Genomic DNA, 21,620 nt, shown 5'->3' with positions numbered 1-21,620 from the left:
GGACTTGTCTCTCTCCTTCTGAATGTTAAACTCCCTAACTATCCATACTTACCTTCTAGTGCATCTCAATATTGATGACCTTGTCTACTCAATAAATATTTGACTCCATGAGCCAAGGGTGATGGGATCACAAAAAGGGAAGTTGTGGGCTGTGCTTTAAAAGGCTTATAGTTCGATAGAACTCATCTAGAATTCTTTACTGAAGCCAATCTAGTCTTCTTTAATATTCCCTAGTTAAGCAAAAGTATGCTGTTTCTACTCAGTGTGTTCACAACTTACAGTGTTGGTAGGCCTTTTCACATATCCAGAAAACAGCCCATAATTCAAGACATAGTCAGGGACCCCTTGTTCTTATTTATTTTTTTAACCCCTTTTTAGTTCATCTTTCTTTTGTCTGTAGTTCCTTAGAACATTTGTTGTCTAGATATTTTATTTTTAGACTTATATATTACCTGTTATGTCAGCTAATTTTTTGCACTCTGTATTTTTGCAAAGCTCTTTTACATGCTTTATCTTATTCAGGCCTAGTACCTTTAGCATAGAGATGACAGGTGATATTCCCATTTTATAGAAGAAACAGCCTCCAAGAAGTTAGGTGATCATGTCAACCTATATGGCTGGTGAGTTGTGAGGTTGTTCTTAGATGAGTTCTTCTGAATATCGGGAGGCAGTGTGGTGTAGAGGGGGAGCACAGCCTAGGAAGAAGCCTAGAGTGATGTGTGGCCAACACTGAGGTGAATGGAAAGTGCAGAGGGTCCTGGGGCAGCCTCTAGTTCCAGTTTTGGTTCCACGCCTCACCTTCTATGAAACTTCAGGGAAGTTACTCAGTTCTCTAAGCCTCAGTTTCCTTGTCAGCACCATTCCTGGCCTGCCTCTCTGCGGGGTTATTGTGATGTCCAAGGATAACAGCATGGATATTAGCTGACTTGTTGAGTACCTACTAAATACCAGGCAATGTCCTAAATGTTTTACATGGATTATCTTGGCTAATCCTCAGAATCACTCTCTGAGATATGTTCTTTGTTCCCAAATGACCAATAAGGAAATCAAAGCACAGAGATGTTAAATATCTGGCCCAAGTTCATGTAGTTCCCAGGTGGGGAAGCCAGGAATTGACCATAAGCAGTCCGAGTCTCGAAACAGTACTCTTAACCGTAGTACTATAGAGTTATGTTTTTCAGGGTGCTCTCTAGACTGTAAAGTGCTCTGAGCTTGGAAGTCCAGGCTGCAAGGGGCTGCATGGCCCTGCCTATCTGGGTAAATGTGAAGGGAAGGGAGGGGTCAAACATGGAGAGTTTTACTAGAGAAATGGTTCCCTAGCGGGTCTGGCCAGGATTGGAGATGGGGAGAGGTGTTTTGGGGCCATATATCTGGCTATGGGTTGTCATTCTAGTGTCGGACTATGTGGTCTGCCTTAGAAAGAGAGTACAGTGGAGAAAGATTCTATTTGGCCAGTTAAGTCCAGTGCAGACAAGACAGGTATCCCTAGATCCACACCGCATCTGGTGGAGCTATACCGGTCAGACCCCAGGCCAACCTTGTTTGGTGCTCAGGGGCAGGGAGCCTGGTGTGCTGGCTCGTAGCCCATGTTAGATGGGTGAATGAACACAGAGGCATCGTGACATAGCCCTCCGGAGACCTCTCACTAGAATGCTTAATCTTATTAAATATTTATAATTATAAAAGTAATATGTGGCTATTACAGAAATTTGGTGATATATAGAAAAGAAACCATCTTGCTTTTTCTGTTAAGGAGGTGGCTGGGAAACCAAGAGTGTAAGTAAGGGGCAGGTGGTTGAGGTGGACTGGGCCTTGTGCTACAAGGGACAGGTAGAGCTGTCTGCTCTTATTCATGCAGTTGAACCTGACAGTCTAGGGGTTTCAGCTTGGCCCTTTATAACAGCCAGAAGGGAGAAAGAGTCTGGCAACCTTTGCCAGTGTGGAGGAGAAGGTAGGTACTTGACTTGCTTTGCTGTATGAAGTTACCTCCATTACTGCCCTTCCTTTGCTGTGTGGTGTGCTGGGTCTGGCTGCTTTGGTCAAGTGTGTGAAATTGAAATCCAGACTAATTACATGGGTTTGGACCCTGAGTCTAGAGTTTAGAAGAAGGAGGGAGAAAGACGAGCCCTAGAAAGGGGTGTATGAGACCCTTACTTTGGCTGCATGGAGGCGGGTAGGGAGCTGATCTTGAAGTGTCCCTTGTTGCTTGTGGCCCTGCTGAGGCACGTTGTTGGGGGAGGTGTTGGGGGTGGCAGCAGTGATGCTGAGGGGTGCAGACTAGGACAGTCAGGGCTGTGCTCCCAGCCCTGAACACTTACAGTTTACTCTAGAGGTGATTGCTGAGGGTCTGTGGTGTGGGCGGAGCCCCAGCAAGTCCCAGCCTTGCTTGTCTGGCCCAGGTGAAGCAGGGGGGCACTAGGACCCAGAGGCTAACACGGTTCCTGACAAGTCTAGAGCAGCACTAGCGCAGAGTGAGACTCATCAGCTGGCAAGCAGGATTCGGTGTCTCTGGGTTCAGGAATCATCAGGCAGCAGAGAGGACTTGCTCCTCAGCCCCCATCTCTGCCCCCATCCCTACCCCGGTAGGCCACCGAGTGAGGTCCATGGACTGGGGAGGGCCGTGCCTGACGGCTTCTGTGTCTGTCCATGAGGGCCTGGAGCCCTGACCCTCCTGCCTAGGTTTCTGCCTTTTCTCTCTGTCTTTGGCCCGCTGGGGGAGGGGGTAGAGGCCGGGTGAGCAACATGGCCCAGAGCAAGAGGCATATGTACAGCCGGGTAAGTGGTCCTTATCTGGGATGGCCCTGGGAGGGCTGCTGGAGAAGGCCTGGGTGCCTGTGGACACTGCTGTGGGGGCTGGGGAGACAGGCTGGAGCTAGGCTGGGGCCACTCGCAGCAGGGACTGATGGTGTGAGGCTGGACCGGCCTCCTCTCCCAGTGTTGGGCCTTCAGTGGGGACTGGCAAAGCCTGACCTTTGACTCTAACTGGACCTCTGGCTAGAGGTTCCTGAGGGGATTGGACTATGCTGGGGACTCTCGGTGGGGTTGGTGGGTTAGAATGGCCTTACAGTGACGCCTTTCTTCAGAGCTGCTCTGTTGTTTGTCACTTGCTTTCTCTCTCTTCTGGTTGAGATTGAATCTGTACCCACTATTGTGTCCCCTGGTTTTGAGAGGCTTATTAGGGTTGGGAGGTTGAGGGAGTCTCTTTAGTTTGGGGCTAGTCCTGATGTCACTGTCAGTTTTTTTTAATTGTGAGATCCGTGAGAGCAACCCTACTGTCCCAGGTGTGATTTGGGGTCCTGAAGCCCCTGGGAGCTATAGCCCTATCTTCCCGGATGAGCTCTTAGGGGAAGGGATTTGGGGAGTGACAGGCTCTAGCAGGGCTCCCTTCTGAAGCCAAGTGGGAGCATCGGAGGGAGCCCTGTGGAATCTTCAGAACCAGGGAGTTACTTTCTCATGCCTCATTCATCTCTTTGCTATAAGGCCCCTGGCTCATGGAGCTGCTATTGCTAAAAATGGCTTAGGTGTGATTTTCTTCTAAACCATGGCCCTCTTTGGAAACCTAATTTCAGGTTGTATCCTGTCATCACGGGTGTGTCAGAAGCTGAGAACTTCCAAAGGACAATGTTTAGTCTATTCCTTTGCTTTGTCGATCCATGGGATGATAGCCACCCATTTGGACCACTGAGCAGAGTCTAGGGGACAGTGTAGGTCAGATCTGAGGTACCAGATTTACCTGGCCTTTGTTTTTCTTTTTATAGCAACACAATGTGGGGGAAGGATCTCTAGAGTTTGGGGTAGAGTTGCTAGGACAGGGCGCAGGCCGGGAGGAAGGGAACTAAATGGTTGAATGGGCTTCAGTGAGACATCTAGGAATGTCATGGTGGGTATGTGGATGGGGTGGGGGGAGTCGGGTCTGGAAGGAGTGATGGTGACTTAAGGGCTGGAAGGAGGCACAGTTGTGTACCTTTGAAAGAGAGAGGCCTAAGAGAGCTGGTTGACCACAGGGAAGACAGACAGCAGTGGGAGTAGAATAGGATCCTGTGGGGTCACCCATGAGTCACCTGTCTTCTCAGCTTAAGCACCTGAGTCAGGGCACTGGGTTTTGGAGAGCCCGGTCTCAATTGAGTTATTCGCTTGAGCTTCATTTCCCTCCTTGGGGGCAGTGCTCCTGAGACACTGACATTCACAGTTCTGTCATTGAATGATTTGTTATAAAATTTAAATATAAACTCTTAAAAAAATGGTAGCAGATTCCAAAGGAGTTTGGAGGAGTCTTAGAACATCACCAGTACTTTTCAGAAGGGAATTTGGGACCCACTTCACCCTGAAAGTGGGGTTCAGGGAAGTGACTTCTTGTCCTTTTTCAATCCAGGATCCTGACTAAGGCCTTTCTGGTGCATTAGGCTGCTACCCTTGACCTGAGGCCTTTAATTGCATATGCTTGCACGTGTCTTTCTTTCAGACATCCAGTGGCAGCAGAATGAGTGCAGAGGCAAGTGCCCGGCCTCTGCGAGTGGGCTCCCGGGTGGAGGTGATTGGAAAAGGCCACCGAGGCACTGTGGCCTATGTCGGAGCCACACTCTTTGCCACTGGCAAATGGGTCGGCGTGATCCTGGATGAAGCAAAGGGCAAGAATGATGGAACTGTCCAAGGCAGGAAGTACTTCACTTGTGATGAAGGGCACGGCATCTTTGTGCGTCAGTCCCAGGTACCGCTACCCTGTTTCGAGTGTGTGTGTGTGTGTGCACATGCTCTGTCGCTTGTGCAGCTTTTGTGTGGGGCTCCCTTTTCCTGGGCATGAGTGTACATCTCTGGTTGAGAGAGTGGGAGGTAGCAGGGGAGGGAATATTGGTCATCCCTCCTTATGTCCATCCTTATGGAAGCTGCCCTGTACCCCAGGCTTGCTTGGGGTGTGGGGTGGGGGCAGATCACAGCCATCCTTGATCTGACTATATTGAGTCTGTTCTCTGGCTTCAGATCCAGGTATTTGAAGATGGAGCAGATACTACTTCCCCAGAGACACCAGATTCTTCTGCCTCCAAGGTCCTCAAAAGAGGTAACAGCCACTCAGTTAAGTTGCCTTCCCACATCCAGAAGTCCACAGGACTTCTGCCCAGAATACAGGGCCACAGTGGTTCATGAGATTTTTCCATCACTACCATATTCCCTTGTTACATCTCTTCTACCCCACCAGGATGGTCTCTGCCCCCACCCCTCTATACAAACACACAATTCATTTCTGCTTGCTTTCTACAGAGGGAACGGACTCAACTGCAAAGACCAGCAAACTGGTGAGTGGTTGGGGATGGAGTGGAGAGTAAGAGAGAGAGGGGAAGGAGAAAGAGGAGAGAGACCACTCTTAGGCAGGTAGAAATAGTAGGTGAGTAAATGGAGTTAAGCCTTCCTGTCTCCAACGTCCTTGAGAAGGAAGCTTTCTGGGTGTGAGTTGCTGCTTTAGGGATAGAATAAAGGTGGTAGCAGGGAAGAACTGTTAGGGCCCAGACGTTTAGGGTCAAATGGGGCCAAGGCTAGGGGTGACAGGAAAGACAGGTCTGACCCTAGTAGTGCTATTGCCAGCTTCCTACCTTTTGGTACCCAAGGCTGTTAAAGGTCAGAGGGTAGGGGTAAGGTGAAAACTAGAAGAAGAAGTTTTGTGAGCACTCGTCCTGCTCACAAGTGAATGATAAGGAGCCAGCCCCACTGCTGCCTGTTTTAGGCTGTATGCAGAGGCCCTGTTCTAATTCTCCGCTGCTCTGCACAGGGTATGTGTGGTGGGATTCAGACCCTCCAGCTTCTCTGGATCAGGGTGTGGACATCCTGGAAGCTGATCCTTCAGGGATCTCACTTACCCAGGAGTTGGTAGTGACCTGACTCTCCCTTTTACTTACATGTACCTGAGTTGGTCTCAACACCTCCCCCAGGATGTCTGGCCAGCTTGCACACTGTGATGTCTGTTCTCTAACTCTCCCCTTTCCTACTCCTCATGCAGCGGGGACTGAAGCCTAAGAAGGTGGTGTGTTTACTATTTGTGCCTGGGTGGGTGAGGGCCATGAGCCCCCTCCCCAGCTGTCCTGCATGTCCTTGGGCTGCTGCATGCATGTTTGTGTGACCTTGGGGCTGGGATGGCCAGAGGAAATGGCGGCCTTGGCTTTAAGGGTGCCTTTGAGGGATGCAAGGATATCAGGCTTAGTGTCCAGGCTCAGGTGGTGCTCATTGGAGATGACCGCGCACCTACTTGTCCCCCTCCCCACTGCCTTAGGACTTCTAGTCAGAGACTCCAGACATTCGACTGTAAATGTAAAGCAGTAGCATGGAGTAGGGCATTTACTGGGTTACACTCGGTTTCAGTCTGAGTTTGGGGGCAGTGGGAGGAAACACGGAGGTTGGGAGTGGAGAAAGTACCAAACGAGATGATTGGGCAAGGAGCAGGAGGCCAGGGAGCAGAGCACAGGAAGAACAGTCATGAGTTAGAAGGCCTGAGTGTCCGTGTGTCTGTTTCTGGGCGGGCGCTAGCTATGGATGCCCACCCTCACTCTGCTCTGTCAGTCTTTCCCTACCTCTTCCTGCCTCTGGTGCTGCACTTGCGGCCGCCTCCCACCCCTTGCGGCCTTCCATCAACCATCATTGTGTGGGGCTCAACTCTGCCACCCCCAGACTCTTTTTAAACTTTGAAGTCACTGCCGTGACCACTTCCTCACACCAGCCCGTGTCTTGGGCCTGTGCCCAAGCTATCTCTGAGTTGCATGTGCCTGTCTGACCTGTATGTCCTGTGCCATATGTGTGGTTCTGTGACTTCCTTGTTGCCAGCTGTCTCAGGCCCTTCTGACCTGCATGAAGAGTTACTGGATTGGGCCAGTGAGTGGGGAGAGGAAAACCTCTTTTCCACTCCTGGTTGTTGATGGGTCCTCACTCTGGAGTCTTGTCATGGAAAAGACCACATTCTGGTGCTTGCCTTGAGGTCCTGGCTTGGGTGGGAGTGGGGGTATGAGAAGGAAAATAATGCTGTAGAAGGGTGCTGAGCCCATTACAAGGTTATAGAAACTTGGGCTTTTCCCAGGGTTATTGTCTTCTGGTTGGGGCTCCCAGTCTTGCCTCAGGCCCCTGCATAGAGAAGAGCATGGACCTGCAGTCTGATATCCATGGAGGACTTCTCACCACAGGGGGACCTGACCCTGGACAGGGCCTGAGCTGTGTCTGAAAGTGGGGTTTTGGCGTCTGCCTGGGGAAATGTGGCAAAGCCCAGCCTAGGCTGCCTTCCTTGCTCCTGTACAAAGTGTCAGTCAAATAGTCAAGTCCCCAGCCAGGTCGTCATCTCCAGTGGTTCTTGCACAGCAGAACACCTAGTCCAGGGCACTGCTCTCACCCCCCGGGGGGAACAGGGGGCTAGCACCAGAACAACAACAACAACAAAAGGAACTTTGAGGGGGAGGGCAGAAGAGAATCCAGATGTCTCTGCAAGGTGCCCAGTCCCTTCTGGAAGGTCTTTAGAGACAGGCTTTAACCTGCCTGTAACCAGGGGAGGTTTGGGAGAGGAGCGAAACAGTCATTATTAGAGCTGCTGCTGAGTGTTTCCTGGGGTTTCTTATTGTCATTGTATGCCCCTCAGAGCCGATGCTGTCACAGAAGGGGTATTCTGGGTGCCTGTGCCTCAGGAGAGACCAACCCTAAGGGCGTTGTCCTTGTGTATAAGAGACAAGTGGAGTTAATGGGGCTGTGGACAGAGAGGAGTGTCTGAGAGGGGCTGGTGGAGCAGTGAGGCTCTGTGCCCCTGCCGTCATGCCTCAGCCCGAGAGTACCATTTCTGCGATGGTCCCTAGCCCAGTTTTTTGGAACAGACTCTTGGGGATGGGGGTGGGAGGAGGGAAGGGGAGGGAGGAGTCAGAACCTGTTCCACGGAGGCAGAAGCAGGGCGGGTTCTGCGCCGGACTTTGTCCAGTCATGTGGAGGAGGAGGAGCCAGCAGAGCCCGGCAGTTGCTAGGAGACCAAGGAGCAGTGGCTCCACCCCCACAGATCAGAGGAGGGTGGGTGCATGACGTCAGGTGGAGCTGGTGCTGCGGCCACTGAGGCTGCCATCAGCCTTAGCTGGTGAACTGGGCCGGGCTCCTCTCCGGTGCCTGCCGCCTGCCGGAGCCTGGCTGTCCCACTGCGCACCTGCGGGGGCTTCTGCGACTGAGCCACAGCCATTTTGCGGGCCGGGAAGCCGGCCTGCCGGGAAGCTGAGGCTGCATTGTTGGGATTTGATGCACTAATCTCCTGTCTCCGCCGCCTTTCCCTCTGTTCGGTCTCTTTCCCTCCCTCCCTTCGTCTGTCCTTCCTCTGTGTGTTTGTCCATCCTCCTCTGTCCCTCCTTCTCTTTCCTCTCCTGGCTTTCTTTGGTTTTCTGCAATGATGAGACAGGCACCGACAGCCCGAAAGGTACTCTTGCTTGCTCTGGTCCTGCTGCCGGGTTGCCAGGGCGATGGTGGCAGCAGGCTGCTGGGGTGGGGGTGGGGGCTGATTGACTTCATCTGTCTACCTGGTTGGGGGAGGAGGGGAGGGATGTGGAGGGGGAGGGAGAGGTGTGTGTCATTGCCATGGCCCACATCCTGGGCATTTGTTCTCTGCTTTGGGCTCTGACTGTGTGTTCTGGGCCTTGTACCCAGTGGCCTCACAGCCTTGGGCTTCAGGCAGGTTTTGCTGCAAACTGGCTTTGGGAGTTTCCTGTGAGATGATATGGGGAAGCAGGTCCCGGTGTCTCCATGCCTCTAGCAGGCCTACCTCACCCTTATCCTTTGCTAGGATGCCTCTTGGTTGTACTCTCGGCATCCCTTCTCCACCAGGGTTTGTATTAAAGGGCTTTTCCAGGGTGGGATGGGGACCCTAGAGTAGTTTTTGACCCACAACTATGGAGGCTCAGCTCAGGGTAGGAGGGGTGGGGTTTGGTTTCTTTAGACTCAGTGTCTTCTAGAGGTAGGGTCTAATCCAAATCTGTTTTTGCTGTTCGGCTGTAAGATACTGGGTAGCAGGAATACAATTTGGAATTTGGGATTAATCATCTATTTTTGTTTAGGGCACTAGTTTCTCTAGCTGCTCCCTACCCCCACGTCCTTTCTTGCAGCTGGGTGGGGTTACTTTGCTGAGCTCTGGGTTCTGGTTAATGCAGTATTCATGGTCCTGACACCTGAGCCCTTTGCCCTAGGGATGGGGACTGCTGCTGGATCTGGTCCTGGGGGAGGGGAAGACAGCAGCGCTGTTTTGCCTAAGGGGCCTGAGCACCCCCCTGCTGGGGTCATATCACTCACTTCTGGGCTTCTAGCATCATTCTGGTCACATGGTATTAGTAGGGGGTCTTCTGTGCAGTCTGGCAGTTGAAGGAAGGGGCTGACCTGGGAAAGTCCTTGGGAGTGGTGGGTGGGCGGGGCCTCTGGCTCTGGGCTGGAGTGCCAGAAGGACGGTCTCTGGGGACCTCCACCAGCTGCTGCCTTTGGTCTCCTGTGGCTCAGCCTAGGAGATGGGGATTTCTGGGACTTTCAGGGTACTTGAAGGGGTGAGGTCTGCAGGGGTTGGGCATAAATGGGGCAAGGAACCAATGGAGAATAGGATTCTGAGGTCCTGGAGTAGAACGAAGGTGATTCACTGGAGGGAAAAGGGGATGGGGTGGGGATGGGAGTGGGGAGGCAGCTAACTGTATTCCCATTCCTGGTACTTCTTCTGCTCTCATTGCTGTCCTTTCTGCTGTCTGTCTTTCTGCCATTATCCTTTCTTTCCTGACTCCTCCTCCTCCTCCTCTGGCTCCTGTTGCCTGTCCAGACCACAACTCGGCGGCCCAAGGTGAGAAAAAAAAAAGGCCTCTGTACATGCCACTGCTGAGTGTAGACTCACATTTCAGGCATGTGCTTGTGTGTGGGCATGTGTGTGAACAAGTTAAAGGTGGTCGCAGTGCATCCTGGGTTCTCTTTTTCGGGGGAGTAAGGGGACTTCGGGTGGTGACAGGCCTCTCCTGGGAAAATGACTTCTGACTCTTAGGAGGTTATTTGAGCCAGTAGCCTGAATGCAGATAGGAAATGAGAGTGGTTGTGGTCAGTCAGGGCCGGCTTTCTTGAAGAAGGGCATTTTGACTAGTTTTTTGGTGCGTGAGTAGGGGTAGAAGTTAGAAGAAAGGTGAAGAAGAACTTGTCAGTGTCAGGGGATAAGGACCTGGGGTTATCTGTGGCTAGCATATGAATTCTGAGTGTCAGCCCATCAGGAGAACTTGAGGGCTCAGTACTGCAAGAGAGAGCACTGGGCAGGCCTGTCTGCTACTGGGCCTGGGGGTCCAGGGAGCTCTGCCCCAGCCCCACGGGGCCCTGGGAATGTTGCCTGGTTAGAGCCCCTTTGTCTTGTGGGAGGGAGATGACAGAAGGTTGGCACTACTGACCATGTTTCAGAGGGGATCCTAGGAGTACAACTTTCACTCTGGCCCTTTTACCTGAAGGGTCCCCTAAAGTAGATCAAGGGAGGGAGAATCACCTCAACTCCCAAAGAGTGGCATATAGAACTTGGTACCCCCACTTCTAGCCCAGCCTTCTCTGGGAATATGAAAGTTAGAGAACAAACTGCAATTTGTTCTTTTGCTCTGGGAATGACATTGAGGCACTTTTTCTTCCTGGGGGAGGAGGGTACAGGCCCAGAACAACAGTAGAACTGGGAGTATTAAGAAATTGCTATAATGATCCCAACTGGGTCACAGAAGGGAGGACTGGGGAGTAAGGAATTCTGCTCTAAGGGGGTAGTGCCAGAACTGGGAGGAATGTGGGGTCAGTGCCAAGGGAGAAGCATTATAATCTTAAGTCTTCTATCACTTCCTCCCTCTCTCCTCTGCCCGCCTCCTGCCTCCCCCGTCCTTTGTCACTATCTCTGACTCTGTGTCATTTTTCCTTTCCCCTTCACTCTGCTTCTCTGTTCTCACTGTGCTTTGATACTCTCTCACTGCCTCTTTCCTTCTCTGTCTCCTTCCCTTGGCGGATTCTCATATCTTCTCACCGCCCCCCCCACCCCCGTTCTTTTCCTGGCTTGCCCCTGCCCTTTCTGAATAGCCCACCCGCCCGGCCAGTACTGGGGTGGCTGGGGCCTGTAGCTCCCTGGGCCCCTCTGGCTCAGCATCAGCAGGTGAGCTGAGCAGCAGTGAGCCCAGCACCCCGGCTCAGACGCCGCTGGCGGCACCCATCATCCCCACGCCGGCTCTCACCTCTCCTGGAGCAGCACCTCCACTACCTTCCCCCTCCAAGGTAAGGACTGGGGTTGGAATGAAGAACTAAGACATGGAGGGCCTTTGATCCCAGGCAGGATCTTAGAAGTTTCCAGAGGTTGGGGGAGACTCAGAATTTGGGTCTGAAGGGTGGGGACACAGCATATGGTTCTGCCATTGACTCAGCTACCTTTTCTTTTCTGCCCTTTTCCACACTTTTCCCTTCTGGAGCTTCCTTTCTCAGATGTTTGTAGGCCACTTTTGCTTTTGACCTGGGGCTGGAAAGATGTTTGCATACATTCCTGTGCTTTTGCTCCAGCTCAGCCTTGGTGGGGAGAAGGGGGAAGCTGTGTACCTACTGAGGGGTCTCTCCTTTGCAGGAGGAGGAGGGGCTGAGAGCCCAGGTGCGGGACCTGGAGGAGAAACTGGAGACCCTGCGGTTGAAACGGGCGGAAGACAAGGCGAAACTAAAAGAGCTGGAGAAACATAAGATCCAGCTGGAGCAGGTGCAAGAATGGAAGAGCAAGATGCAGGAGCAGCAGGCGGACCTGCAGCGACGCCTCAAGGAGGCGCGGAAGGTGGGACTTCGTGGGAAGAGGTGGCTGGGGAGCTTGGGACCCAAGCTGGTGCACCGGACAGTAGGCTGGAGCCTGGAATATCCTGTGAGAAAGGGTACATGAAGTGTCCCTCGCTGGTACTCCCTCCAAACTCCACCCCTCCTCAGGAAGCCAAGGAGGCCCTGGAGGCAAAGGAACGCTACATGGAGGAGATGGCTGATACTGCCGATGCCATTGAAATGGCCACTCTGGACAAGGAGATGGCCGAAGAGCGGGCCGAGTCCCTGCAGCAGGAGGTGGAGGCATTGAAGGAACGTGTGGATGAGCTTACCACTGACTTAGAGATCCTCAAAGCTGAGATAGAAGAGAAGGGTAAGGGGCCAGGAGCTGATGGGGGCCAGATGGTGGGGTTGGAACCATGTCTGAGAGTGTTAATGGTCTTCCCCAGGCTCAGATGGGGCAGCGTCCAGTTATCAGCTAAAGCAGCTCGAGGAGCAGAACGCCCGCCTGAAGGACGCCCTGGTGAGGTAGGGACCCCGCCCTGCTTGGCTCCAGGCTCGCTCTCCTTTCTCTAGATGCACGAGAGAGTGCCCATGGCCAGTGCCTCGGACACAGCTCTTCCTCCCTTCTCCCTCCCTGCTTCTCCACAGGATGCGGGATCTTTCTTCCTCCGAGAAGCAAGAGCATGTGAAACTCCAGAAGCTCATGGAGAAGAAGAACCAAGAGCTGGAAATTGTGAGGCAACAGCGGGAGCGTCTGCAGGAGGAGCTGAGCCAGGCAGAGAGCACCATCGATGAGCTCAAGGAGCAGGTCTGGGGAGCCCAGGCCCTCACCCAGGGGACCCCTCTCTTCAAAGGCCAGTGCCTCCTCTTTCTTGGTGTCTTTCAGCAGCTCTTCCCCCTGTTCCCTCCTTGTAACACAGGTGGATGCTGCTCTGGGTGCCGAGGAGATGGTGGAGATGCTAACAGACCGGAACCTGAATCTAGAAGAGAAAGTACGAGAGTTGAGAGAGACCGTGGGAGACTTGGTAAGAGAATAGACCCCTGACTTCCCGCCCTGGTAAAGGGTATTTGGAAGGCACTTGCTGAAAGAGGGACTGATATGACCTCTGACCTTTGAGCAGGCTGTGTGGTGAGTGGCCCACCCTGACCTGCCACCCTGACTCTGCCTTTCCTTTGCGCCTACTGCCTTGTGGCCTCCCAGGAAGCGATGAATGAGATGAACGATGAGCTGCAGGAGAATGCACGCGAGACAGAGCTGGAGCTGCGAGAGCAGCTGGACATGGCGGGCGCGCGGGTCCGGGAGGCCCAGAAGCGTGTGGAGGCAGCCCAGGAGACAGTCGCAGACTACCAGCAAACCATAAAGAAGTACCGCCAGCTGACCGCCCACCTTCAGGTGCCTGTGTACCCCCTGTTGTTCACCCACAGTCACCTCGGGCTCCCTGGTGACCCAGCTGTGCCTCATTGTCTCTCTCTCTCCTAGGATGTGAATCGGGAACTGACAAACCAGCAAGAAGCATCTGTGGAGAGGCAGCAGCAGCCACCCCCAGAGACTTTTGACTTCAAAATCAAGTTTGCTGAGACTAAGGCTCATGCCAAGGTCAGGGGAGTGGATAGGCCAGAGAGTGGGAAGTGTTGGGGCATCCAGACTGGCTGTGGCTATAGGCTGATCTGGCGTGGGGTTCTGGACTTCACGTGGCTGGAGGGGGGTGGATGCTTTGCATGGTGGTCTGGAAGACTCCTTGCTAGGGCTTGTCCCAGAAGCAGGGGGCCTGGTGGAATGAGGCATGATAGTTCTGAGGCTCTCTTCAGCCTGGCTGAGAACCCACCTTCCTGTCCACCTCACAGGCAATTGAGATGGAATTGAGGCAGATGGAGGTGGCCCAGGCCAACCGGCACATGTCCCTGCTGACGGCCTTCATGCCTGACAGCTTTCTTCGGCCGGGTGGGGACCATGACTGCGTCCTGGTGCTGCTGCTCATGCCTCGTCTCATTTGCAAGGTATGGCTGGTCCATCTAATCACTTGCTGTGTAGCAGGCCCAGAGGATGCTGAGTGAAGATAGCAGTCAGTGTCCTTGCTCACAGAGTTTATCTTGTGGTGGAGGAATGAATGCAGTGGGCCAAGTCGCAGATGCAAGCACATTACAGACGCTGGGCTGTGAAGGGCAGGCGGCTTCTCTGAGACAGCGCTGCTGGGGCTCTGATTCAGGTGGAAGGGTGGCACCAAAGGAAGAACATTGGAACTGAGACCCAGAAGGTGACTAGGAGCTAGTGTGGGGGACGACCGTCAGGATAGGATTCAGGTGAAAGGGTAGTGGGCGCAGTAGCTTTAAGGCAGGAAAGAGCTTAGCCCCACTGGTTCACTACCCTTTCATCTCCACATCCCAAATCCTCACAACCTCCGGTAATGACATCATTATCCTTTCCCTCGGTGAGACTCCCTTGCCCACCTAAGAGCTGTTTCTGCTTTCCTCCCCACCATGTGCCCATGCGTTATCCCCCCACCCACCCTCCCGCCTAGTTGCTCAGTTTTGTGTCCTGTGTTCCTGAGTCTGTTCTCCATCCTCTGCTCTGAGCCCCGGGTCCCTGGTGCTTCTTCCCACAGGCAGAGCTTATCCGGAAGCAGGCCCAGGAGAAGTTTGAACTAAGCGAAAACTGTTCAGAGCGGCCCGGGCTCCGAGGAGCTGCAGGGGAGCAGCTGAGCTTTGCTGCTGGGCTGGTGTACTCGCTGAGTCTGTTGCAGGCCACGCTCCACCGCTACGAGCAGTAAGTGACCCCCGGCCCCTGCCCCGGGACCACACAGCCAAGATTGGATGGAACTGAGAGTTCCTGGCAGGTCTTGGCCTCAGAGGACCCTTTTCTGGTCTCCAGCGCCCTCTCTCAGTGCAGCGTGGACGTGTATAAGAAGGTTGGCAGCCTCTACCCTGAGATGAGTGCCCATGAACGCTCCTTGGATTTCCTCATTGAGCTATTACACAAGGATCAACTGGACGAGACTGTCAACGTAGAGCCTCTCACCAAGGCCATCAAGTACTACCAGGTCTGGGGCGAGAATTCAGGCTTGGCACAGCAGGGAGGGAAGGTTTCTTCTGCTGAGGCTGTTGCCAGTGTGGCCAAGGCTGTATTTCCTAGACTGGCTGCTTAAGGTTTGGCTTGCTCCTAAACAGACTTGCCCGAGGATGCAGCTCCTTGGGGTCTCAGATTCTCTTATACCTCTGGAGTCCTGTGGTGACTGGGACAGTTTGGGGAGAATTCTCCATCCTTCCAAGGTCTGAAAGCGGTCTGTTTGTCATTTCTCCTCAGCATCTGTATAGTATCCATCTTGCTGAACAGCCCGAGGACAGTACCATGCAGCTGGCTGACCACATTAAGGTGAGGTGTCTGGGCCAGTGCTTGAGCCCCTGTAGAGGTCAGCAGTGGGGGACATCAGGTCAAGAGACCTGGCCCTTAGGTGTCAGGTGTCCCATAAGACTGGACCAGTCATATCAGGGAAGCCAGAGAACCGACACCTTTGTTGGTGGAGAGGAGGGACTTGTTAGAAATAGCGATGGAGCAGAAGGGCTCCTGTTGGGGGCTGACAACCACACGCGTCTGTCCTCACAGTTCACCCAGAGTGCCCTGGACTGCATGAGTGTGGAGGTGGGACGGCTGCGTGCCTTCTTGCAGGTGAGAGCACAGCCAGGTCTTTTTCACTTCCTTTTCTTCATTAGTTCCCACCTGCTCACCTCCAGCCCTAATGCTGTCTTGGTTCCCTATTTCCTGTTCCCTGAGTAGGGTGGCCAGGAGGCTTCAGATATTGCCCTTCTGCTCCGGGACCTGGAGACATCGTGCAGTGACATCCGCCAGTTCTGCAAGAAGATCCGAAGGCGAATGCCAGGGACAGATGCTCCTGGGATTCCAGCTGCACTGGCCTTTGGAGCACAGGTTTAGGGCAGCGAAGGGGGAAGGAAAGGAAGCTGAGTAGAAGCAGGAGGGGCCTAGAGTGTTGAGGTCTGCATCTGGTCAGGGAAAAAGAATGGTCTAGAGGTAGCTGGGAGCTCTGGCACGGGACCTGGGGTGGGCTCCTGACTCTGAACTCTCGCACAGGTGTCGGACACACTCCTAGACTGCAGGAAACACTTGACGTGGGTGGTGGCCGTGCTGCAGGAGGTGGCAGCTGCTGCCGCCCAGCTCATTGCCCCACTTGCAGAGAATGAGGGACTGCCTGTGGCTGCGCTGGAGGAGCTGGCTTTCAAAGCAAGCGAGCAGGTGGGCCGGGGTGGCTGGTCAGAGGTGGTGGCAAAGTCCTGGGGCCAGTATGGGATTTTCACTGCTGCCCTTGCTACTGCAGATCTACGGGACCCCTTCTAGCAGCCCCTATGAGTGTCTGCGGCAGTCGAGCAACATCCTCATCAGTACCATGAACAAACTGGCCACAGCCATGCAGGAGGGCGAGTATGATGCAGAGCGGCCCCCCAGCAAGGTGGGTAGGGAGCTCTTTGGAGGTGCTCGAGGACCCCAGAGGAGCCAGACTTACAGAGTTGCTGCTGGTGGGGGAGGGCTGGGAGAAGGGAGAAGGTGGGAGAAGGGAATCTGGAGAGCACCACCCTGCTTGGAAGGCAAGGCTTTCCCTATGCCCAGCTCTCTCTGGGAGGAGCACATTGGTGACCTCCTCTCCCCATTTCTGCCTTCTGCTCCCACCTGACCCCTAGCCTCCCCCAGTTGAGCTGAGGGCTGCAGCCCTTCGTGCAGAAATCACCGATGCTGAAGGCCTGGGCTTGAAGCTTGAAGATCGAGAGACAGTTATCAAGGAGTTGAAGAAGTCATTGAAAATCAAGGTGAGGGTGGAGGGTAGGCTCAGGATCTGCGGGGCCGGGAAATACTGCTGAGGTACAGGACAGCTTCGAGTGTTAGGGATCTCCTGGGACTGAAACTGGTTGGGGGTTGAGGGGAGAAGTGGCACCTGTGATCAGTGGGGAGAGCACCCTGGGGGCCCTTTGGAGCTTTCTGGTTCGTGGTCTGTCCCAGGTCCCTGGGGCCCATGAGAGGATGTAAGGGAACTAGACACTCTCTGTCCTTGTCCAGGGGGAGGAGCTGAGTGAAGCCAATGTGCGGCTAAGTCTCCTGGAGAAGAAGCTGGACAGTGCTGCCAAGGATGCAGACGAGCGCATCGAGAAAGTCCAGACTCGGCTGGAGGAGACGCAGGCACTGCTGCGGAAGAAGGAGAAGTCAGGCACTTTCCCTGCGTCCCTGCTTGTTCCACTCCTTCCTGCCAGCCGCTCTCCCTCCTAACCCCCCCATTCCCCAGGCCCTCTCCGAGTGAGACTCTCCTCAGGGGAGATTCCATTTTCCTTCCCCACTGCCAAGCCCATTGTGTCATCCCAGTTGGAGCATGTGCTGCTCCTGGCTCCTCACCAGCAGGGCTACTCTGAGGCCCTGTCAGGACTGAGAAGTAGGGCTGGCGCTCTGGGGAAGGGACCCTGCCCAAGCCCAGATTGTCTTCCACAGGGAGTTTGAGGAAACGATGGATGCACTCCAGGCTGACATTGACCAGCTAGAGGCAGAGAAGGCAGAACTAAAGCAGCGGCTGAACAACCAGTCGAAGCGCACGATCGAGGGGCTCCGGGGGCCCCCTCCCTCGGGTATTGCTACCCTGGTCTCTGGCATTGCTGGTGGTGAGTGCAGTGGGAGAGGCAGCGTTAGCCCAGAGGAGATTGAATGGCTTCCCTCCTGTCCTTGGCCTCAGTTTGATTTCTCACCCCCTCTTCCTGGATGTTCAGCCAGGAATGTGTTTGCCCGGTTTTGTTCTGTGAAAGCTTTTTACCAAGTTTTTACTTCTCCTGAAGATAATGTGCAGAGTCCCCCTGATCAAGGTGGGGCATTACCAGCTTGTCACCGGAGCCCAGAATGACGACGACAATTAGACTCTAACAGATGTCCCTTTGGGTCTGGCCTTTCTGTGCCAGCCCAAAATCCCAGACAGGCATCAGCCTGCCGCAGATTAGGCTAACTTTGCTGCTGTATCCAGCCATGCCTGATGCCTGATCTTGATTGCTCTTCTGCTTGCACTTTGTATTTCTCTCTACTGAGTTCACGTGCCTTTATCCTGCGGAATGGCTGTCTTTTCCATTGCTTATTTTTCCCAGTTCCACTTGGGACTTGTGTTCTGACCTCTCTTTGGTCTTTAGTATGGTCAGGGCCCTTTACCTGGAGTTTTTCTGGTTCTGAAGCCCAGTCTCCCTAGTTTTCCAGGACCAAGGGGATGTCCACTGCTGTGCTGGTTCTCATCTGCCCTGTAGTTTTTCAGTTTCTTTCTTACTTCCAAAAGATAGGCTCCTTGACCTGAAGCCCTCAGGATCTCTAGAGCTCCCCTGCGATGCCTATCTTGTCAGTTGGCCTTCTCTAGGTTCTTGTTTTCATTAAAGCCCCCCTCACTGGTTCCTCTTGTTCTTGGGAGGTGACCGAGGACTTGTTGGCCGTGGACTTGTGTGGTATAGTTGGCTCCTGTTCCTTGGGCAAGGGGTCTCCAGAGTTACCACATTGTGTTGTAGCACAGGCTCTCTAAACCAATACTGGTTCTGATTCACAAAATTTCCCACTAAAAAAAGAGCGTCTTTTGCCCCAGAATAATGGGGAACCCAAGGAGCAGGGAATGCAGCTGCACCTTCAACTTCAGCTTTGCTGCTGTGGAACAGTATGGGTACAGACATCTTGGGGTCTCGGGAGCAATCCCTCTGCCCTTCTTAGAGATGGAATGTGAGGCAGGGAGCAGGAACGCCTCCTGCCCCAAGTGCTCCCTCCAGTGCGTACCCCCACTGCGGCTCTTCCTCATGCTTCGCTCCTCTTTCACACATACTTGCTCTTCCTAAAGGTGCAGAGAGCAGGGGCAGGTTCTTGTCGGAGGGGGAGTGAGGGTTAGGAACTGGTGTTGCTGTAGATTGTGTCCAGGATTCCTCCGGTGTGGCCCCTTAATTCCAAGTCCTAACTCATCTCTCCTCTCTTCCTGCTCCCCCATGGGCTATCCTGAGCACAGAAGAACAGCAGCGAGGTAGAGAGCCTCCCTGGTGGGGGTTTGCCAGGGCTGTGGGAAGTGGGTCTGGGGGAGCAGGGTAAGACTCCCCCCTTGGGAGCAACCAGGACTGGAGGTGGGAGTGGATAATGAAAGGGGATGAGCAAGGATGGGGCCCATCTTCCACCCTCTCCGCTTGGGGCTGATGACATTGGTCTTGGTACACACAGGAGGTGCCCCTGGGCAGGCTCCAGGATCTGTGCCAGGCCCTGGGCTGGTGAAGGACTCACCACTGCTGCTTCAGCAGATCTCTGCCATGAGGCTGCACATCTCCCAGCTCCAGCATGAGAACAGCATCCTGAAGGTGAGGGGGTCACAGGAATGACTAGGGTGCAGATGGAGTCCACCTGCCCCATTGATGATAGATGGCAGGGCCTTCTGTTGCTTCTTACCACCATTCCTCTTCTTCCCCCCACAGGGAGCCCAGATGAAGGCATCTTTAGCAGCCCTGCCCCCTCTGCATGTGGCAAAGCTCTCCCCCTCACCTCACGAGGGCCCTGACAGTGAACTAGCAGCTGGTGTGCTGTATCGTAAGACCAGCCAGCTGTTGGAGACGTTGAATCAACTGAGCACACACACCCACGTAGTAGATATCACTCGTTCCAGCCCTGGTATGAACCCATCAACCCATGAAATGAGTAACATACCCCCCTCCCTTTGCCCCAGGGCTGTAACCCCTACCCAGGCATGTGCCATATGGTAGAGCCTCTTCCTAGCATTGCATTCTGGCTTTGGTGCTTGGTTTGCTTGATTCAGCCATTCTCTTACGGACCTGCTCCATGAGAGGGTCTACTGGGCCTTGATGGGCCTCACTAGCCTGCCTTTCCCACAGCTGCCAAGAGCCCGTCGGCCCAGCTCCTGGAGCAGGTGGCTCAGCTCAAGTCCTTAAGTGACACCATCGAGAAACTCAAGGTTAGCTCAGACCCTACTCTTCCTTGGTCTGCAGAGTTTGCTTCATAACATTCCCTGCTGGAGCCCTTAGTACATTTGTTTCCTTGGGCACTCTCAGAGTTCCTCTGGGCCCAGCCCTGTGCTAGACAGCACACTGGGGAGGAGGTGGAGGGCAAGGCAGGGTTCCTGTCTCAGAAGCTCACTGTCTTGGTGCAAATAGAAGACAGATTCTCATCAACAAATTGGGTTGAGCTAGGATCATCTTTAGGGCGTGGGGTTCGGGTTCAGATTCTTTAGTGCTGAGATCACTGGGGGGTAGAATGGTTGGGGGTGGCTTCCCAGAGGCTGAGAGTCTGAGTCAGGCTTTAAAGGATAAGTGTCTGTAAAGTAAGGATGTGGGGTTGGGGTTGGAGGTGAGAGCAAAAGTATGGTGACAGGTCCCTGCTCCTCCCGATCCTGGCGTCCCTGTGAAACCAGGGAGATTCTGGGCTAGCCTGGGCAGGGGGTGTTGTTGCTTTAATGAATCCTTGTTCTCCTCCTTGCCAGGATGAGGTCCTTAAGGAGACCGTATCTCAGCGCCCTGGAGCCACAGTCCCCACTGACTTTGCCATCTTCCCTTCATCAGCCTTCCTTAGGGTAAGAGGGAGAATGAGGAGAATTGAGGCCTCAGGTGGGTCCTTCCCTCTTCTCCAGAATATGAAGCAGCCTTTGGGGGCTCAGGTCAAACAACTGCACATCCTGAGTTAACTGGCCAAGTCTTACTCGTAAGCAATTCAGATGTGCTTGCAGTGCTTCCAGAAATCCCAGTATTTTAGCAGTTGAACATCTTCTATGACTTTTGACACCCGGAGAGGCTCAGAACTCTCTTGATAGACTCTGGACCCCAATTCTGATTTGGAATATGTGGTCACCATAGTCTAGGAGCCCCAAAGTCTGTCTCATGGGGGCTGCCTTTGTCCCAGTGCTCAGGGTCCCTGTCAGTGGCACACAGCTCAGGTGAACCTCTGACCTGGGGACCTCTTCCCCTTGCCAACTCCCAGGCCAAGGAGGAGCAGCAAGACGACACGGTCTACATGGGCAAAGTGACCTTCTCGTGCGCAGCTGGCCTTGGACAGCGACACCGGCTGGTGCTGACCCAGGAGCAGCTGCACCAGCTTCATGGTCGCCTCATCTCCTAAGTGCTCCTTCCACCCCATGCACTTCTACCCTCCGCCCTCCTGGTGCCACTCCGCCTGACGCACAGCCGCCTCAGCTAGTCCCCATTGTAGAACTGTGTGCACAGCTGTTCCTGCCCTGTTCAGCTTTATTTCCACCTGTCAGTGCCCTGCCCCTGTCCCGTGACTTGGGTTCCCCTATTTCCATTCCTTGGCCTCTGCCAGGATTTGCTGTTCAGCTGCTCCCTCCTTCCTGAGGGGCCTCAGGGCATGTGGGGGGTAGGCTGAGACCCCACCACCAAAGGTTCAGTGAGGTCCCCCTGATGGAGGACTTCACCCCTTGATTAAAGCAACTTCTGCTTCAGTGCTTTCTGTGTGGTGTTGGCAGTGGGACTTGGGCTTTTGGTTCAGAGCAGGAGTGGAGGAGAAGGGATGCTGAGGAGGCTTTGGCTGTGCCAGATTTGAGGGTCCCTCTCTGTAGAGACCAGTGGGATGTCACGCCCCTAACACTCACGTGCATGGAGTTACTGTGAACAAGGGGAAAAGGGCTAGACCAGGTGCTTGGCACCCAAGTTCTTTATGGAGTTAGGGGAGCTAGGACTTAGGGTCAGCTACCCTACTCCATGCATCTGTCAGCCAGTTCCCACTCACAGCAGAGGGACCTTCCCAGAATGCAACCTGGGCCATGTTATTCCCTGTTTTAAATCCTGAAATGGTTCTTCCAACTAAAATTTCTAATTTAAATAAAATCCTGAAGTCTTTT

The 21,620-nt window shown here is 53.8% G+C and overlaps 1 protein-coding gene across 9 annotated transcripts in view; it reads left to right on the top strand.

The window, feature by feature from the left end:
* Positions 1 to 21,224, top strand: part of DCTN1 (dynactin subunit 1) — a 29,409-nt gene extending 8,185 nt beyond the window's left edge. The window contains exons 1-32 of one of the 9 annotated variants that reach the window (XM_032352505.1): positions 2,467 to 2,775; positions 4,463 to 4,708; positions 4,978 to 5,056; positions 5,257 to 5,291; positions 5,990 to 6,010; positions 8,399 to 8,416; positions 9,791 to 9,811; positions 11,056 to 11,247; positions 11,588 to 11,785; positions 11,932 to 12,136; positions 12,213 to 12,291; positions 12,415 to 12,574; positions 12,687 to 12,791; positions 12,968 to 13,159; positions 13,247 to 13,363; positions 13,612 to 13,764; positions 14,370 to 14,530; positions 14,636 to 14,804; positions 15,068 to 15,136; positions 15,368 to 15,430; positions 15,539 to 15,688; positions 15,851 to 16,012; positions 16,095 to 16,226; positions 16,456 to 16,581; positions 16,829 to 16,971; positions 17,252 to 17,418; positions 18,777 to 18,791; positions 18,983 to 19,116; positions 19,231 to 19,423; positions 19,645 to 19,724; positions 20,250 to 20,339; positions 20,744 to 21,224. In XM_032352505.1, the coding sequence (XP_032208396.1) occupies positions 2,743 to 2,775; positions 4,463 to 4,708; positions 4,978 to 5,056; positions 5,257 to 5,291; positions 5,990 to 6,010; positions 8,399 to 8,416; positions 9,791 to 9,811; positions 11,056 to 11,247; positions 11,588 to 11,785; positions 11,932 to 12,136; positions 12,213 to 12,291; positions 12,415 to 12,574; positions 12,687 to 12,791; positions 12,968 to 13,159; positions 13,247 to 13,363; positions 13,612 to 13,764; positions 14,370 to 14,530; positions 14,636 to 14,804; positions 15,068 to 15,136; positions 15,368 to 15,430; positions 15,539 to 15,688; positions 15,851 to 16,012; positions 16,095 to 16,226; positions 16,456 to 16,581; positions 16,829 to 16,971; positions 17,252 to 17,418; positions 18,777 to 18,791; positions 18,983 to 19,116; positions 19,231 to 19,423; positions 19,645 to 19,724; positions 20,250 to 20,339; positions 20,744 to 20,881 (3,846 nt within the window). In that variant the 5' untranslated portion in view covers positions 2,467 to 2,742 and the 3' untranslated portion in view covers positions 20,882 to 21,224. Of the gene's footprint in view, positions 1 to 2,466; positions 2,776 to 4,462; positions 4,709 to 4,977; positions 5,057 to 5,256; positions 5,292 to 5,989; positions 6,011 to 8,386; positions 8,417 to 9,790; positions 9,812 to 11,055; positions 11,248 to 11,587; positions 11,786 to 11,931; positions 12,137 to 12,212; positions 12,292 to 12,414; positions 12,575 to 12,686; positions 12,792 to 12,967; positions 13,160 to 13,246; positions 13,364 to 13,611; positions 13,765 to 14,369; positions 14,531 to 14,635; positions 14,805 to 15,067; positions 15,137 to 15,367; positions 15,431 to 15,538; positions 15,689 to 15,850; positions 16,013 to 16,094; positions 16,227 to 16,455; positions 16,582 to 16,828; positions 16,972 to 17,251; positions 17,419 to 18,776; positions 18,792 to 18,982; positions 19,117 to 19,230; positions 19,424 to 19,644; positions 19,725 to 20,249; positions 20,340 to 20,743 lie in introns of those variants that run through there. The other 8 variants (XM_032352510.1, XM_032352508.1, XM_032352507.1 and 5 more) reach the window with 8 other exon arrangements.
* The last annotated feature ends 396 nt before the right edge of the window (positions 21,225 to 21,620 follow it).

Source organism: Mustela erminea, chromosome 7, assembly GCF_009829155.1.
Source record: "Mustela erminea isolate mMusErm1 chromosome 7, mMusErm1.Pri, whole genome shotgun sequence".
Taxonomy (NCBI): domain Eukaryota; kingdom Metazoa; phylum Chordata; class Mammalia; order Carnivora; family Mustelidae; genus Mustela; species Mustela erminea.
Note: the sequence above shows the minus strand (reverse complement) of the source record. Positions and strands in the feature narration are given on the sequence as shown.